The sequence below is a fragment of the Lutjanus erythropterus genome, chromosome 10, assembly GCF_056507025.1.
Source record: "Lutjanus erythropterus isolate fLutEry1 chromosome 10, fLutEry1.hap2, whole genome shotgun sequence".
NCBI lineage: Eukaryota > Metazoa > Chordata > Actinopteri > Lutjaniformes > Lutjanidae > Lutjanus > Lutjanus erythropterus.
The window spans coordinates 14,073,372-14,092,225 of NC_139326.1; the positions used below are offsets into that span (position 1 = coordinate 14,073,372).

The 18,854-nt window shown below is 40.2% G+C and overlaps 1 protein-coding gene across 2 annotated transcripts in view; it reads left to right on the forward strand.

The window, feature by feature from the left end:
* The window catches only part of cnnm4b (cyclin and CBS domain divalent metal cation transport mediator 4b), a 51,476-nt gene extending 34,366 nt beyond the window's left edge, over positions 1-17,110 (forward strand). Inside the window, exons 6-10 of one of the 2 annotated variants that reach the window (XM_084728282.1) lie at positions 7,736-7,832; positions 9,485-9,547; positions 12,856-12,912; positions 14,290-14,468; positions 15,683-17,110. In XM_084728282.1, the coding sequence (XP_084584408.1) occupies positions 7,736-7,832; positions 9,485-9,547; positions 12,856-12,912; positions 14,290-14,468; positions 15,683-15,940 (654 nt within the window). In that variant the 3' untranslated portion in view covers positions 15,941-17,110. The remainder of the gene's footprint in view (positions 1-7,735; positions 7,833-9,484; positions 9,548-12,855; positions 12,913-14,289; positions 14,469-15,682) is intronic. The other variant, XM_084728281.1, reaches the window with a different exon arrangement.
* Positions 17,111-18,854: the final 1,744 nt, after the last annotated feature.

Here is an 18,854-nt window from a genome sequence, read left to right on the forward strand (position 1 = left end):
ACAATGTCTTTTCTAATAACATGAACAGGAACATCACTAAAAAAAGATGACAGCAAAGACACAAAAACACACCTAGGTCACAGAACAACTTTCAGTTTTACCTTTCAAGTGTACACATTATTTGAAACAGAGAATTCTGTTATTTATTCAAGGTAACAATGCATTTCCTTGCAGCCATTGATAGCTAGTTGCTAGTTGTTACAACCTCTGGGAAAACACGGGATAATGTCCCTCATCCACATCTTTTGTTATTGTTTTAATGTGAGAAAGCATTATCAGCAGAACTCACATATCATACTTTTAAATAAGGTGGTTTATAGTGATGTCCCAGAGCTCTGCAATTGTTTAGTGAGTATAATGTCATCCAAACTGAGAGAAACAATGGCCAAAACTCTAGGATTAACTTACTGGAATTATACTTAATAGAGTATAGTCACCTCATTGCTTCCCTGAAATCTTAACTTTCACCGACTCCACTTTTGTCCCAATCCTGCTCTCATGACTCGCCTTTCTGCCTTCACCGACCTTCACTTGTTTCATCACGGACACTCCCTGTTTAGCAGTCACAGTGCTGTGAATGAATGATCACTCGAGGTCTCAGAGAGTGCTGTGTTTGAGAGCTGTTGGGATCACATACATCAGCTCCTCGATGTGTGCCAGCTTGATTGATAGAGACACACAGGTTCTTGCTCACGTTTTTGATGAGTTACAACGCGCCGACTTGAACTTTGGCCAAGACCCACCTACACTGCCGATCCTGCACGTCCTAGCAAAAAAAAAAAAAAAACAAAACACACAAGCAGAAAAGCACACTCCCGTTGAACTTTAAGCTGAAACACAGCTCTGAGTTAGACATGAGTATGAAATGGTGTTCTGCTGTAATGATGCCAAAGTATCATGTCCTCTCAGGTGTATTACCACACTTATCATCAGTTTTCAAAAACTGTCTGCTTTTATGCATACAGCTAGTTTTTCTTTTTTTTTTTTTTTTAACCTAGTGTTGTTGAACCTGCACATGTATTCTCAGTGTAATGTGGACTTTGATGGCAGATAAAGACTCGGCTAAAACTGCTTTGGATGACAGATTTGTCCAGATAAAATGAGAAGTATTCTGCGTGAAAACATTTAGAACAGGCATGTAGATCATGATATGACACACTGACTCCGAAACGTACAGTTCAAGGCTCGACCATGAAGATGGACTGCAGAAAGTAGGCATGTCAGGCAAGTGAATCTGGCAACTCGGGCAAGTGAGTACTGAATCAAATATTAAACTATCTTGATAACTGATTAATTGTTAAAGTAGCTTTTAATGCAAAATGGCAGAAAATGCTGTCTTCAGCCTCTAAAATATGGGGGTTTCCTGCTTTTCCTCATTTACTACCATATTAAACTGAATATCAAAATTAGACATTTAAAGACGTCACCTTGGACTTTGAGAAACTGGGATGGACATTTTACAGATATTTCAGTCTGTTGCTTGTTTAAACATGACAATTAAGTTGAGTCTTTGTACAGGGGCAAACAAAATGCACTTCGAGCAAATGGGTTTATCGAAATATTGTGATCTTCACTAGTATTTAAAATAAAATTGTATAGCTTGGAAAATGTTTGGCTGTACAGCAGCAGTTTGTAATGATCAACAGTATTTATAACATTCAGTATATCATCATGTCATATTTTGTCTTTTAAACTGGTCCTTGTGTTTTCATGGTTTTGCTTTTATGGTCTTCGTATTTTACCGTGTGGTTCTCATGGTATTTGCTATATAACTGTTGTTGTCTTTAAATGTGCTCTAAAAATACATTTGGCTTGGGTTGGAAAAAACTAAAGTCAAAGTTCAGAAGAAAAGAAAATAGCTGATCGTGACTGTGTGGGTGTGGTTCGATCAGATTGGCTGTAAAAAAAAAAAAAGCAAACAATCCCACACATCACCTTTTTCCAACTAAGCCTCACCAGCTTGAGAAAGCAAGGAGAAAACCACAAAAATATAAAGATAATTTTGTGGTCATGCACGACCCCGTTGCTAAAATAACAAAAATAAAACATTGAAATAATTAGTTGACCCTTTCAGTGAGAGATTGATATCCCTGTCAGTACTTACTTACTTAGGCCTCTCACTCCCAGTGGAGACCAGTCGAATGAAAAAAGACTGAACTCAACTGAGGTGAACGCTTGGATCATTTTTTAAAATAGCTATGGTGCTTTCACTGCTATAATTAACGGATGTTGAACTGTTTTGAACATGTGGTATAGAAAACTGTGTAAGTATCGATACTTTGGAAAACCACTCAGCAGCATTGTCTTACATCATCAGATGTGCAACCAGGGCTCAAAATGAACTTTTTTCCTCAGTGTCCTGCAGCTTTCCTGAGTTCAACTTTCACCTGTCGCAGACTTAACAAACTAAAAATTGACTGTGATATGTCATCCGAGATGAATGACATATGCTAAACTGACAGCATGACAGCCGTGGTGTCCTCCTTTGAAACTTCTGTACTGGCTGATAACTTGTGTTATTGTTTGCCTGTTTCACGTTAATTAGAGTTCAAATTAATGTTCGCAGAATGAGTAAGTGTCTGTTTATGAGTCTGTCGAAATCAGTGCAGAGCTTGTGCGGCCGCCGCTTCTCATTTTTGGATTGAAATGAATAATGAGTAATAATAAGTTTTCTACTGTCCCAGAATTGTCCCAGACACCATTTCTTTGTGTCCCAGGTGCAGTTTTTATTGTCCCTTGGACATCGGGACATCCTTAATTTTGGGCGCTGTGTGCTTCAGACTGCTGTAGAGAAATCTGACCTTTTGACACACAGAGGTAGTTAAATTCAAGTCTGAAGCAGCTTTTTATTGCAGATGTTATAGACGAAGTCTGCAGAGGCTGTGGAGTACATTTCTCCCGCAATCTTGACAGTTATTTCTCATAATATTAATGATGAGAAAAAAAATGATAACTCTGTGTCAGTGAAGGACCACAGTGGTCTCAAGGCCTGTTTTTTAATAAAAGCTCAGTGTTGGTTCAGTACATTGTTCCAAGTGTTGGCAGGCTGCACTGTCAGTGCAGATCTGGGAAAACTGGTCTGACGGGAGCACCGGCAGGCTTTACACCTCTCACTCCTGTCCTCTGCCTCCCCTCTGCTTCTATTCTTTCTCTCCTCCCTCCCCCGTGCCTCCCTTTAAATTGAACGCCAGCCGTCCCACAGCAGCGCGGATGACTGCAAATCGGCCCGGAGTCAGCCCTACACGTGCTCATCGTGAGGCATGGACGAGGGTTTTTTGTGTACGTGCACGTGTTACAGGCCAAGCATTTGACCCCAGCCCAGGCTCACATACACACGGAGTTGACCATATGTTGAGAGGTGATTAGCATCTTTCCAAATCTGCTGATATACTTTAAGTGACAGAGAGCCGGCGACAGAGCCAGGGAGGTTTAACCTTTGCGTTACGGGTCAAACGAAGAAGTCACGCTCCTGTAAACATTACATGCTTTTGGAGGACAACAGTAGAGGAGATTTTGGAGAGATGTAGGATTATGAAAGAAACATCAGTAGAACAAATTACTGAACAGACAAAGTTTCTATTTTACATTTCCAATAAAGTAGAAATGCTAGAACCTGTTTCCAGTGACTGTCTGCTCCTTTTTTCAGCAGCAAGTTGTCCTTGAGAAAGGCATTTGACCTCTGATTACTCAACAGTGGAAGGCAGGGGCCTGTGGTTGTATTGAGCAGGTGTGAATGTGTCTAACTGGATGAATTTGGACCGGTGCATTACGGCAAAGGCATTCAAGCTCAGTGAATTAGCCTTTTAAAAGAAAAACAAAACACTAAACTAAAGTTAGGAAAAATGCATCTCCACACGCTGAGAGCTGAGTGTTGACAGCTGGAAAGATTGTCCTCATTAACGGGATATGTTTTCACTTTCTGCACAAAAAAAAAAACAGCTGAAGAATCATGTCTATTTTTGAACATCAAAGTCTGTTCGTGAAACACAAACGAAAGCAGAGGCCTGAAAAAAGAACAAACAGCGATGAGAGATGGGTACATGCTCATGTTAGCAAGGACAAATAGAGTTATGAGTATGTGGGATAAATACCAGCCTAACGGTGTGACACTGCACGTAATTTACCTGCACACTCCTGAACATGTCTCATTTGTCCACAGTCATTTTACTCCCTAATTTTTATTTTCTTCTTATTTTCAGGTAATTCATTACAACTTAACTCTTTATTTTGCTCTTGACGCAGCAATATGTTGACAGGTTGCTGCGTTTAGCAAGGAAGAATCAATAACTGAGTCAATTAATTTATGACTCGATTTTGATATCGATGATTGATTGTTCATTTCGTCATTCATGAAGCAAAAACAGCTTCTGAAACGAGCGGATTTTTGCCAATTTTCTCTGTTTCATGTCACTGTGAAAGGAATATTTCAGAGCAAGAACAATTAGTCGATAAACAACTGAATTAATCGATTATCAAAATAATTTGCAACTAATTTTCTTTCAAACATTTGCAGGAGTTTTTGCTCTTCTGTACCATTAGTGGGAGTCGATTTTGGACTGTTCACTGGACAAAAGAAACAATTAGAAGAGGTTATTTCATTGTCATTTTATAGACGATCAGACTTGTGCTTTAAATGTGTCTGCAGTGTCAGTGGCGTTGGAATTTATTTCTTATCATTGTTGACATCGGTTGTGAAGGACTGCAGAGCTGCAGGAAGATGTTGTGAGCCTCATTGAGCACAGAGTCTGTGATGGGAGCAGCCGACTTGGTAACTTCAGTGACTGATACCCCCCCACACCCCCACCCCGCCTCTCCTGTAATATCCGAGCCAGGTTTCTAAATTGGCACGCACCCTAAAATAGCACGAGGGATGGATGTATCAGATCGTTTATGTTTGTTAATGTTCGCTCTCTGTCATGCCAGCTCGTTCCAGGAGGTCTTAAAGAGAAATGTACACAGAACTAAATCAGGACAAATCTGATTTGATTGTCCCGTCTACGTAAAATACAATGAAATGCCTTGTGAACTTTTAATTTCGCCCTTTAACTTAACCACAGAATCCTTGTCATCTTTGAAATGTTTTGAAAACCTTAAAATCCAGGCTGTAATTTAAATTTAAAGGAAAAATCTGTAATATATTTACTGTAATGAATCATAAAATGACCATGGTATGTCATCAGAGTTTAAGGAAATATGATAAGTTGAATTACCTGCTTCTCTGACAATAATCCTAAAGCTGCGGTATCCTCCTTTGAAATTTTTATTCTGACTCGTGTGTTTTTGTTTGCCCCGTTTCTCATGCATTAGAGTTCAAATTAATGCTGAATGTTTGCTAAATGAGAAAGTGTCAGTTTATGAGTCTTTAGAAATCATTTTGGAAGGAGCAGATGTTTATAATGCTGAAATAAAGCAATATGTCAATGCAGTTTTGCAGGCAGTGAGACAGGCAATGACTGAACTCCAACAGTGTGTATTTTGGAGCAGTGGGCTTTTCTTATCAGGATAACAGGCTTAACTTGACCTTGACAGACAACTGACAGTTATACACAGCTGTTCTACTTATAGTGTAGGACTTGTTGCTTGTTATTGTCAGAATACATTGTTGCACTGGTCTTGCACTCCTGTAGTGTTCCTGCAGCCTGCATAGCTTCCTTGGGTCTGGGGAGGAAGGGAAACTCGACAATAGATAGATAACAATAGATCGTGTATTAAATAGAATTAATTATCCACATATCAAACTTCTGCAGAGGAATAACTCCTGTTAAAATAACTAAAATGAACTAAAATTGCGCCTTGGAATTAAAGTTCTTAAACTGACTCTCTTAATTTAGTTGTCACTGTTTGCTTCCTGCACTGTCTTGTTTGTCCTTTTCTTTTTTGTCTCCCTTTTATTTTACCACCTGTTCTGCTTTCATCAGCCCAGCCCCCGTGTGGGGGGATGGGAGGATGGAGAGATGGAGGGAAGGAGGGATGACAGTGTGGATTAACTGTGCTGTGTTGTTGCTGCAGTTCACACATTCCAGCAGGCCGATTCAGGCCAACTCACTGTACCAACACAGAGGCCTCCTTAACCCCCTTCTGTCCTCTCTTCTGTCCTCTCGTTCCCCCCATCTCTTCCTCTGACTCTAATGTCTCCATCCTAAGTCACAGTAACCTTGATTTTAATCTAAGAAACAACCTCCAGCAGGTCTGCCTCCCTCCTCTCCTCATTTGCATCACATCGTCCTCTGCAGTCACATCTCTGTTCTTATATGTAAATTCACTTTCATAAAGTGTGTTTAAGGGTCTAATCGAGGTCAAAGTAAACATGTTTCCTCCCACAAATGATGCAGAGACAGTCACTGATGAATACTGTATGCCATCTTGTTTTGACCTGTGATTGCAGCACCCTCTAGAGGACAAACAGTGTATTTTCTTAAAACCGAAAGTCAGGGTGACAAGGCACTGTCAGTCCTATGATCAGTAATCAAATGTCAGAATTTGATGCGTTTCTTTGTCATATGTGATAGTTAACTGAATGTCTTAGGGGTTTGAGCTGGTGTGGACACAACAAGACATTTAATAATAATAATAATATCAAGAATTAACTTTATTAGTAGAAATATACTAATATAGCACCTGTCATAAAAGGGGTGTAACCCGGTGTCCTTTACAATAATGTAAAAAGATGAGAGAAATACTCACCAAGCACTCAAATGAATAACAAATTAAAGAGGCAGCAAAAGGCAAGATCAGGGATGCAAAGAGCAATAAAAGTGTAAAAATTGTAAAAACAGAATTAAACCAAAGGAGGACAAACAATAAAATATGTGAAATAGAAAAGCAGCAGTTAATTTAATGCAAAGTTCAGTAATTAGGTTGTGTCCACTAGTTATGTTATGATGGAGATGATCACTCATTAGTTTCTCGACCCTAAAGGAGCTTATAAGCTGCAGAAACATTTCATTCACATGACTTTAAGTGGACCTTCTTATGTGTCACTTGATGTTTCAGCCGCCTTTAACCTTCAGAAAGAGTAACAGTCAAGGGGAAATGGAATTTACTCCTTGTTTGCAAGTTTTTGACGCAAAAACTTTAAATTAGACATACAGCACAAAAACATTAGCTTCGGACTTTGACTCATTTTAGATGGATACGCTTAGATTTAATTGTGGTTAGCGAAAGAATTTTGTGAATGTCTTATGCAGTACTGACACAGTTGGGAAATAAGTTTTAGCACCACATTTATCACAGTGATAGTTGTAATATTTCAGACAAGCTAAGCAAATGATTTAGTACAAATGTTAACATGCTAACTCATAATGAAATGAATAGCTGCTTCACTATCACTGTCATGCTACTGTGCTCATACTAGGGCTGCAACTAACATTATTTTCATCTTCAGTTAATCTGTGAATATTTTCGCAGTTAATAGTTTAGTTGTTTAAAGCGATAATAGTTTAAGTGTGTAAAGAAAAAACAGTAAATCCTCACATTTAAGAAGCTGAAACTAGCAAATGTTTGACATTTTTGCCTGGAAAATGGCAGAAATAAGTAATCAGTTATCAAAATAACTGACAGCTAATTTTCTTTCCATCCTCTAATCAATTAATTGATTAATCGTTGCAGCTCTAGCTTGTTGCAGAGTAAATCCCACCTGTAATAAATGAATGTTGTTAGACTTGTTACACTTGTAATTACTCACACAACAATTCATGTTTGTTTCTGTTCTGTCTTTTGTTGTTGTTGTTGTCAGGGACGAGTGGAGGTGGAGGCCGGCAACGAGAACATGAAGTTTGAGACTGGACCGTTCTCATTCTACGGTGTCATGGCGCTCAGTGCTCCCACACTGGGTGAGTCCAAAACCTCCATTATCTCTCCTCTCCTCGCCTTGTCTCTCCTCTCTAAATGATAATAAAATGATAAAAATAGAGCATTAAAATTATAAACTATAATGCACTATTAATCAATTTACTACTGTTAAATTGGTAGTTGCAGTGTAACAACTCAGGTTTAAATGCCTTTACTGCCACCTAGTGGCAAAATGTTACCACAGCAGCCTATTCTTGTGTAAATGTGAAGCTGACAGAAAAATGTTGAGTTGAATTAAAATGACAAAGAGATGGTAACCATGAGTTTGTTTTTTAGGGGGCATCAGTTATCCTGTTAATTATAACCAATCTCTTATATGAACATTAGCTTGCCAGCAAAAATGCAAGTAATCCAAGACTCACACTTGTTGTTGCTCTGGGGTTAAAGAATGGGTTATTTACCTCCATTCAAAATGCATTACAACAACATGTCCTCTACAAGCATGAGAGCACATGCTGATGTTTATGTGGCTGCAGCATCCTCTATTAAAACACCGAACAAAACTTCCCACAAGATCTCTCTGCACCACATTTTATTGCAGTTTATTAAAAACATCAGTTCACTAATGTGGCTATCACTCATCAATACATAATGCAGATTAAACATTAACAGCCACAGGGGAATAGTGGAGAGAAATGCTGATGAGGCCAACTGCAGCCCCATCTGGTGATGGGTGTGAAGCTGATCGGTTAATGTGTACGTCCAATCCCACATTATATTATCATTGCTGTTTCTGTTGTTGACATTCAGCTCTCATCTTCTCTGTCATCATCTTCATTTCTGTCTACTTTTCAAGCTTTGTTCCTCCCCTTCTTTTAGCCATGTTTGACAACCTCTGTGACGCGCTCTGCGACGCTGACCAAAACACTTTCAAAACCTTATACTTTTATGTTGCAGACAGAGAAAGCTGTGAAGAACCAGAAGTTTGCACTGATTTCTTTTGCTTTCTGATCTTGTTTACTTGTTCTTTATTCAGATTTTAATAATTAATTAATTTGAATTATACAGTTGCCATTTTTAGACTGAATTCAGTGTAGGTAAAGTTGTGGAAGTGTTTCTGCTCAGACATGTAAGAAGTTTCAGCCTGGTCTGATTCCCATGGTGCTAAATTAGAGTGTTAGTGCTAGTTAGCACAGAAACTTATACATGAGGGAAGAGAAAGGGGTCTGATCACCTGGGCATGTCATGTAGGTTGTGAAAAATCCAAAACAGTGATGTCTGATAGCAGCACAGCTCTTTCCTTCTCTTTTTCATCTCAGCACTGAACAGCTCACTCTTTCAGATGCTTCAGAGAGAGACATGTGAAGCATCATCTCGTAATTTTCCAACCTTCTTTCCTTCTCACTGGTGTCACTTTGTCTCATCCATTTCATCAAGCTTCTGATCGATAAAACCCTCAGCTGCGGCTCAGTCACGAGAACAATCGTCACACCTGAAAAATTTAACTCTCAACTGTTTAATCGGATGTGTGGTGTCCTGGAGCAGAATTTCTCTGTGGTTTTGCATGTTCCTCGTCCAGATCTGTCTCTCTGTCTCCCACTGTCTCACTCACTCTTCCTCCCTCCCCTTCATCCCCCCCCTCCTCCCTTTGTCCCATCGGTCACCTCCTCCTCCCTCCCTTGTCTCCTCTCAGTGGCTGCTCCTCGTCCTCGCCACCTCTCCTTTAAGAGATTTTCTCTGTTCTCTCGGTTGCCAGGTAAACTCCGGCATGTCTGGGTCCTTTAACACCGAGGACGGGTGGTGCTCAGGGGGTGGGTGGGTGGACGGGCCTGGCTCTTGATTTTTTTAGGTGCGGATTTGACATTTTTGTACATGTTGTCTGAGAAATCTGCTGAAGGGCAAAAGGGCCGAAAATTTCTCTTACACTGCTCTTTCTGGGTTGAAATTGGGTTGCACAGGTTGCACTTCAGTGTACACTCCAGTCGGAGATGTCCATTGGCTACTTGCTATGACATCACTGATTGTGTTGTGGCCAAAAAGTGCAACAAGTTTTCACCCAACAGGTGGCAGTGTAGGAGCAGTTTTCCTCCCTGTGTAATCTACTGCAGACTTACCCTTTAAGGGCAGCAGAGGTACAAGATGACAGCTACTTTTTGGCAAATAAGCTCTTTGTTCACCCAAAACAACCTCTTTTACTCCTGGTTTTATTGAGTCAACATTTTATTTGCGTGACCTTTGCGGAGCAGATGAGAAGAAAAGTGCAGAAGTGTTAAGTTCATTTATTCTTAGAAAGCACATGTAGGTGGAGGTCAGCAATTATGTTTCTGCGCAGCATAAATTCACATTTCTTTTGTAATGAAGAGGTTTATCTGCACAGACTCTAGTTGAAGACAGAGTGATGATGATCCACTTTTTGGTTTCTCCCTTAAATTAAATTTTTGATATGATCACATTATTGTCTATATGTCCACCAGTAACTAAAAACAAACTGCGGCATAAAGGATTCTTCAGATTGCGAGTATGTGAGTATTTACTTTTTAGTTTATCATTATAGTAAACTGAATAGTTTTGGATTTTGAGCTACTGTCAAAAACAAGCAGTTTGACCTCTTTGGCTCTGGGAACCTGTGATGGACAATTTTCACTATTCTCTGACAATTTATAGAAGAAGATAATAAGAAAAAAAGTGGAAGGTTAATGATGATGATAATAATCTTTAGTTGCAGCCCTAGTACATAATATCTTGGTCATAATAACCAAATATAAGAAAATAGCCAAATTATGATACCTTTATCAAAAAGGATTGGTGTGTAGTAGGCATGTATGATACATAACTGTCATGCATTCGGTAAGTCATATTTCTATCTATGATGTTTTAGTGTACATCCTTTATGTGCACAACTGTGTACAACAGCAGAATAAACTTCAGATCCTTGAAAATGACCAGCTGTGAATGTTTCTGCAGTCATCAGAGCCCCGTTAGTGTTTGTGTAATCACAAATGAGATATACTCTGGAGAGAAGGGATACAGAGTTGATCGATGGGAAGAGACGGTGATGAAGATGTGATTCTGTGGCCACAGGTTTAATAAGACTCTGGAGGTTGGAGAGAGAAGATTTGAGTCTGTTGAGCTGAATCAAATGAGAAATTCAGCTTGTATTTGAAGATGCAGGAAAAGAGGAGCTGTGCCGGTAGATGTCAACACCAATCTGTTCTCCTGTGCATATGAGAGATGGGAGAACAGTAATACAGAGGAGACACAGAGGTGAACCAGGCCCCGGTCGGGTTGTTGCAAAGTAAGAAAGTTGATCAAAGAGCACATTTGCCAAAATGTCAGCACAGTTCTTGAAGTGGCAGGGCACTTGGGGACAGAAACTGCTCACATGGCACCTCTAAGATAAAATGGCGAAGGATAGGACAACATCACGAAACACACAGAATTGAAGCCCCTGCAGCAGTTAAGCTGTCTGCTCAGTGCAGCATCAACTGTGGATGCACCCTAATAGCTTCAGATGGTTCCTTCCTCAGTTTTTTTTACATTATTTAGGTGTAAGATGACTTTAATGGTTAAATCAATTCAAAGAATGAAGAAGAGAACATGGAGCTACTGATGCAGCCTCAGTTTTTTTTTTTAATTGTTGTCCTATCGCTCACTTTCATGGTGTAGATTAAACGCAAGTTTTCAAGACTAAAGGGCATTAATTGCTGAAATAGATTGTAGTCTTTTACAGCACAACAATCAGTGAGTTTTTTTAAAAAACTCATTCAACATGCAGCCATTATCTTTCATGTACTTCATCACAAATGCCCAGTTCCAAATCTAATCCCAGTACCTCCTCAGTCATGTAATTATGAATGAAAACGTAAAGATAATTGTCTTTTCATTAAGAGATGTAGGATTAGAGCGGGGCTGAGGATTGTTGTTGGAATTGGGTCCATAATTCATCCACTTTAATTAGAAAACACTAACTCACTGTGTGAGCACCGGGTCACAAGTAGACGTTTGTTTTCTTTAAAACCTTAACTGATTGAAGTCTTGAAGATCCAGTAGGTTACTTTTCTAGAAGTTTTAATTTGTGAAAAATGCACACAATTTAGTACTTTTTGACACTATTTTTTGCAGTTGGGTTGCATGAGGTATTTATCCATAGTCAGTGTATAAGCTACTGTAGATGGCATTTGAGACGCCCAGTTTGGAGAAGCAGCAGGAGTACCAGTGTAGGAAGTTAAGCAAAGTACTGCTCTTTAGAGGATCAGCAAAAAAAATGTAAACGCTTAAAGAAGGCCCAGCTGAGAAAATCTATGTTAGTTTATAGAGATCTTGAGAAAATGGCCTTTAAAGATATGCAAAATTCCATACATTTTGCATGCATGTTTTGTATTGTAAAATAAACACCTAAGTGTGTATTTTGGGTGTTTTCTTTGCATAAGTCAGAAAAAAAAGACAAAATTGATTTTATCTCTGCCTCTACTGTCTTTTCCACCCATCCTCACGCATCCATGAAATCGGAAACATCTGCTTTTGAAATTGAAATAGTGCAGCTGTAGCCGTCATGATTCAGAAATTTAGATCACAGCTGCGTGTATCCAAATATTTGTTAGTGTTAAACTATTGGCTTCTTCAGACTGATGGGTAATAATGAGACTGAAGCTGAGAAAATGGAAAATCAAGAAACCCTACTTCATGCATTTTCACTGCTGTCAGAGTGACATAAACGGCACATTGCTTTTTGAATAATACAAATATTTAGATAAATCTCATTTACATTAAAGTTTGAATGACAAACAGGGCTCTGATACACTGTCACATGAATGCTAAAACTTTCCTTAGCTGGTAAAGTATTGAGTTCTTTGGTTAGACTTTAGTTAGATTTTAAGTTGTAAATTAATTTGCGAGCAGAATCTAAATACAGAAAAGTTGCCTACTGGATCTTAAATGTTACTGTCTTGCATATGAACATAATAAAGATTATCTCATAACCACTAACTTGATAATTAGCTGTAGATTTCCAGGATTAACTAGCTAGCTTTATTCTCTGAACGCTAACACAGTTGACGTGTCCAGGTAAAACAGTTTCCTATGACTCACTGAGGCCCCCTGCAGGAAGACTGACCCCTACTGGTAATAATACACAGCTGGTAAAGAGCATGTGAGTGAAGTGTGTGACACGTAAGAGAGTATGGTCGTGTCTGCGTGTCAAGCAGCATGTCAAAATAAAACTAAACTGTCAGCTGGATGACACACGGATGTTAGTCATCATGGACGTGGAAAATAACTACAGTAGCAACAGGAAGTGTTCGAGCCAGTAGTAATTATTGACATGAAATAACGACTATGACTAAGAGTTCTACAGTAAAAGACTTAACCTGCTGGATGTTGTGTCAGCTGTTTTGATTTTGAAATGTTCAATTCTTCAACTTGGACTGCATTTGGTTTAGGCATTTTTCAGGCAAAAGTTGTCACATTTGCTGTTACTTGCTTGTTAAACAGGAACAATTTGTTCTTTTCTTTGTTTTATATCATTGAACATCTTGAATACTTTTGGGTTTGGAGACAAAAAGTAATTTGAATACGTCACCTTGTGCTCTGGGTTTTTTTTCTAGACCTAATGATTAGTTGAAAAATCAAGAAAATAATTGGCAGATCAATATATAATGAGACTGAAAAAAGTTTAGGTGTTTATAGTGTTGTAAGCAGATATAAGGACATTTTTAAGTGTTAATGAACATGCAACTGGAAAGTTCACTTCATAGTGCATTGCAGACCGAACACTGTAATAAAAGTTGAATAACCTGAATAAATTTAATTTACATTTAAATGATCCAAATGAATGTTGTCTCCACCTCTGTTAATGAGCCATGTTTGTTTGCAATCCACACTGGCCAACATTCAATGAAAGTTTTTGTAAATATGTGAGTGAATGACAAGTTTGGTCGGTGTGAAGCATCCTCATTGAGTCACTGCTTGTCATGCTACTGGAAAATTTTGTGTGTCATTGCTTTTGGGTGTGAGAGGCAACACTTTGCTGCTGTGATAGTGAAACTAAAAGGGTATGTACAGCAGAGATGGTCATGGGTTTGTGTGAAATAACTCAACATTAACCACTGTTTTATAGCCCCCCCCTTCTTGCTCTCACTGATTATTTTTCACTTTTGTGTTTGTTCATGTCATCATCTCGTGCATTCATTACACCCTGTGTGTCACTAATTTGTCTTATTCATTCGTATCATTAATATTAACCTGCATTTGAACCTTCACTGCATCTTGTGCTGTTGAGGTTTTACATTAGTCTGTTTGCATCTTAGAGCAATTAATTGATTAATTAATAAATGGCTTTGAAAGAGTAGTGTGAAGTCCACACCACAGCTCTTTGTAGTGGTAACACTGCTTCAGGGCGGCCCTGATAGATGTTCATCACACAATTCTGTCTTTTACTTGCTAACAGGAGCCGTTTATAACCTTTTCTCTGTGTGTGTGTATGTGTGTGTGTGTGTGCAGAGTTTCGTTCGCCGTCCCACATCAGCGGTTTGAACCGAACAGCCTCTCTGAGCGGAGCTGACCGGACAGACTCGCTCTCCGTCAGCGGCAGCAACAGCCAGCTCAACAACAGCATCCCCTCGCAGCAGTACATACCCGACTTCTACGTGCGAGCGCTCACCGACCTGCAGTTTGTCAAGGTTGGTCATGGATCTTTAATCTCAAACCAGATGGTACCCAAACACAGAAAACACACCGATTTATGTACTACCACATGAGCACAGCCATAAAAATACTTCAACAGTTATTTAAGTTCACAATGTATAATAAACTACATGCTACACTACATTGATTAGTCAGTTGATAGAAAATAGCAGCTATTTTGACAATCAAGTTATTGTGATTTAAAAATTTAAAAAAATGCCAAACATTGGATGGTGCAAGCTTTTAAAATTTGAGGATGGGAGGCTTTTCACATTGCAGTGAACTGAATATCTTTTAAAAAAATCTTTTTGAAGATGTCGTCTTGTGTACTAGTAAATTGTGACAGTATAGTTATAGACCAAACAATTTATTAACATTGAGACTAATTGGCACCTTAATTAATTAAGACAATAATTGTCAGTTACAACCCTAGTTTGAAAATAGGGTCTTGGTCTGAGCAATCTGTACATTTCACTGAAACATCCTTATGCTGTTATTTCTGGTCAAAGTGGATGTGGTTTGCAGTGGAGTGACACTTTGGATCAAATCCCAGGAAACACTCGTGTTGTTTGTCTGTCTCGGTTGCCCCAGCATTAATTTCTCCAGCGACTGGCATGATAAAGCAGGCAGGTATTTACCAGCATCATATTCAAGGCAGGTGGAGACACGCCAGGACTGAACACACACCACCACACACAAGTGAAAAATACCATCACCTCAACATGAGGTTAGGACTCGCTAACACTGAAATTCAGATGTTTAAATGTTGTTGAAACAGGCCATCTTGCGATAGGATCACAGCAGCCACGACAGCCATCAACATATTGATGTTGAGACGCTGACGCTGTTTTTTTTAATGGATAATTTAACGCCTGGCTCAGGAACAACATTTGGAAATTAGGCTAACACTGCCACATTTACCATGATGTTGATTAATGTGCATTGTTCCTGTGAATAAGTAAATAAAACGGTAAAACAAACAAAACATAATATCACCGTGCAAGGTGCAATCATGAAACATCACAGGTGTGTAGTCGAGATAAAAATGAAGGCCCGAGTTCATAGATGGGTGCGATCCAACCCATGAGTACTGAGTACTTATGTAGTAATGTAATATAATATTGTAGCATTGACTACTGTGGACACCTGAGTTGGACTGCAGTGGAAAAACACTTCAGTTTTGATCTCACGCCCCCTTCTCCCCTTTCAGATCACGCGGGCCCAGTACCAGAACGGCCTGATGGCGTCTCGTCTGGACAGCACGCCCCAGTCCCCGGAGAGCGGCCACAACATGGCTCGCCTGGACCAGACCACTCCCCCCGCCACCGCCAACACCACCATCACGGACCTGGGAGCGGACTCCACCCCGACAGAGAACGGACCGGACGAGACGACGCTCCTCCTCCTCAACGAGCAGAACTCACCGCACACAGCCAACCACCACAGCCAGCTGGAAAACAGCATTTGACACCCCGCCTCCTCTGCGTACTCCTACGTTTGCACGCATGCACTACTACGCTCGAATGTATGCTGAGGAGGGGAGGAGTGAGTGTGTGTGAGTGTGTTTGTGTGTGTGTCTTAGTGTGTGTGAGTGTGTATGCAGACACATGCCTTGACACAGCTGACGAGGCATAAGAAGACAAGCCATGTGCGAGGATTAAACGAAACACACACTTCTACATCATAAACACCACAAACCAAGCACTCATCTTCTGTATGGTAGTTCAGCGACAGAAAGGAGTGTCTGTATATGTGTGTTTTTGTGTGTGTGTGTGTGTGTTTGCACATGCTCTTTAATGTATTAACCGACAACAAAGACCTGAAGGACCTGCTTGTCTGGACCAGAGAGCTCCTCCCTCTTTCGCCCGTCGATGTTACCGACATTTGGAGGCGACTTTCTTCCTCTGTGCGTGTGTTTTTAAATGTGGGTGGGTGTGTGTGTGTGTGTGTGTGTGTTGCTTCCGATTCACTGTCCCTAATCAGAGACTCAGGGAGACTCCGCCCTCCCCCCCTCCCTCCCCTCCATACATGCAAGAAGTGCGGTCAAAAGCCGCAAATCCAACTTACCGCCGCATGTGTAGCAACCATCGTCCCCTCCTCGCCATCCATACAGCTAGAAGACAAAGACGACCCGAGCATGTCAGCAAACAAAGTAATATATGTTCCGTAGAAATTTATAGCGACATATTTATTGATGAATTCGGTGTGAGATGGACACACAAGACTCCTGTCTCTTTTGTTGTGGGGGGGCGGGGGAGGGTTTAGGGTGGAATTCTATAAATATTATTTTTTTCCTTCTTGTTTCCTCGATAGAAGCAGTTAAGTAGCCGAGAGCCTTTATCCCAGAGTTGTCAAGAGATTTAGCAGCGATAGACAGCCAGTCTGTATCGTGATTAAGACAATCAATATGATTATTATGAATGTGTTAAATTAAATGTGTAGGGTACGTTAACTGTAGCCACCCTGCTCTCAAACAGCCTTCTTTCTGTGAAATCTTTGGGTTTCTTTCCCTCGTTTTCAGCGACGACGTGATGGGCAGTTTAGGCCTGGGCAATAAATCAATAAGCGATATGTGTCGGCTATAGATCATCATTAGCAATAAGAACAGCGAGTCATTTAACAGGTGTGTCATGTTCAGTCACAGTGGCAGAAACAGCGTGATGACGACAGAATGTAACAGAAATTGTGAATAAAAAAGAACAGTTCAGCTCTTGAGTATGGCAGGGTTTTTGGGGTTTTTAGTCAGACCGCTATCACAGATTGAATGGCACAGACATACGGAGGGACCTCGAGGTAGAAGTGCTGCTACTTTGCCCTGAAAGGAGCCAGAAAGCATCCAAGCATAGGTGGGAGAAAATGGAGAGACGGAGGGACAACTATCAGAAGTCTTTTGCGTGGAAACTGTGCAGGAGTACCATCCGGAGCAAGACCAGTTATACGACAAACCTATTCTATCACTGCAGCTGCTTCCACGCTTTAGAGTACACAGTGTGTCGTCAGTCATTACATGATCGGTAATTATCGATATCTACGGTCTAAACCTTTTCAGCTGTATCGGCCAGGCGTAGGGCACTTTCAGAAAAATCACGTCATGTAGGAATCAGCTTTCACAAAGATCGAAGCTGTTTGAGAGCTCTGAGATGTGGCGAGTCCTTTTCCTACTTTATAATAAGCGAGGGTGGGCTGTCTGTGTGTCTGTGTGTGTGTGTGTCTTTGTGTGTGTGTTTGTGTGCATATGTGACCAAAATGGCCATCACCTGACTTGGTGGGAACAGAAACCAAAAGAGGGAAGCTTGATCACATTCTGACTAGAAAATACTTATAGAAATCTGAGACTTTATTTATTGAGTTCGACGTGCGTGTGTGTATGTATATATTATTGTCGAGGGGGGGTGAGAATTGTGATTTTTGTTTTGCCTCATTGTGAGATTTTACATGTAATATGTTCTGTTGCGTTCAGTGGTTATGTTTGGGTTTTGTGTTTTTTGTAAATCAGATCTGGGGGAAGGGGGTCACTCTAGCATACTGAACACCAAACATTAACACCAAACAGATTTTTTGACATGGGGTTGGATGAAGTACGTCTACAGTTGATGGCGGTCGCCATTGTGCCCAGTTTGGAGAAGCAGCCGGAGCAGTGGTGTAGGAAGTGAAGCAATGTACCGCTTTGGACAGGGTCAGCAGCAAAATGCCTTTTAGCCACTTAAAACACGTCCACCTAAAAACAAATCTAAGTCAGTGTTTAGTGTAAGCTTTATTTAGATTGTCACTGCTTTACCTTGCCATCAGACAGCCTTTTCCAACAGGACAGTGCTGTTATATAAGCTAAATATGACTCTCTGCAAAGCAACCAGACTCCATAGGCGAAATCAGTAGTTTTACCTCGTGAGTTTCTTCTTCACTGCTGCCTCGATCAGTTACTGTGTTTGTGTTATTGTGTGACGGAACTGTTTAAGGATAACCTGTACTAATATGTAGTCTTTTTTTGGTGTGTAAAGTGAATTTTGCTGCTGATCTTGTTCACAGCAGTACATCACTTAGTTTCTGTGTGCTCCTCTCTGCTGCTTCAAACTGGGGGCGTGCCGACCGGCATCTACTGCAGGTAAAACACTGACTATTGGTAAGTACCTCATACAACCCTACTTCAGATAATCTGAACCATCCCTTTAACATTTATTGGTTTCCTTTTTTTCTTTTTTTTTGTATTTCTGCAGCCAAACACACCGCTCAGCCCTGGCATCAGCCACATTTTTTAAAATCAGTTTTATGGGAAACGATGTTGTATATTTTCTGATTATCACAATGCACACACTCCAGTTATGTTTTACTGTACTTTCTGAGGATATTTTAAAGGAAAAAAAAATCTTTCCTAGAGTTTTCTT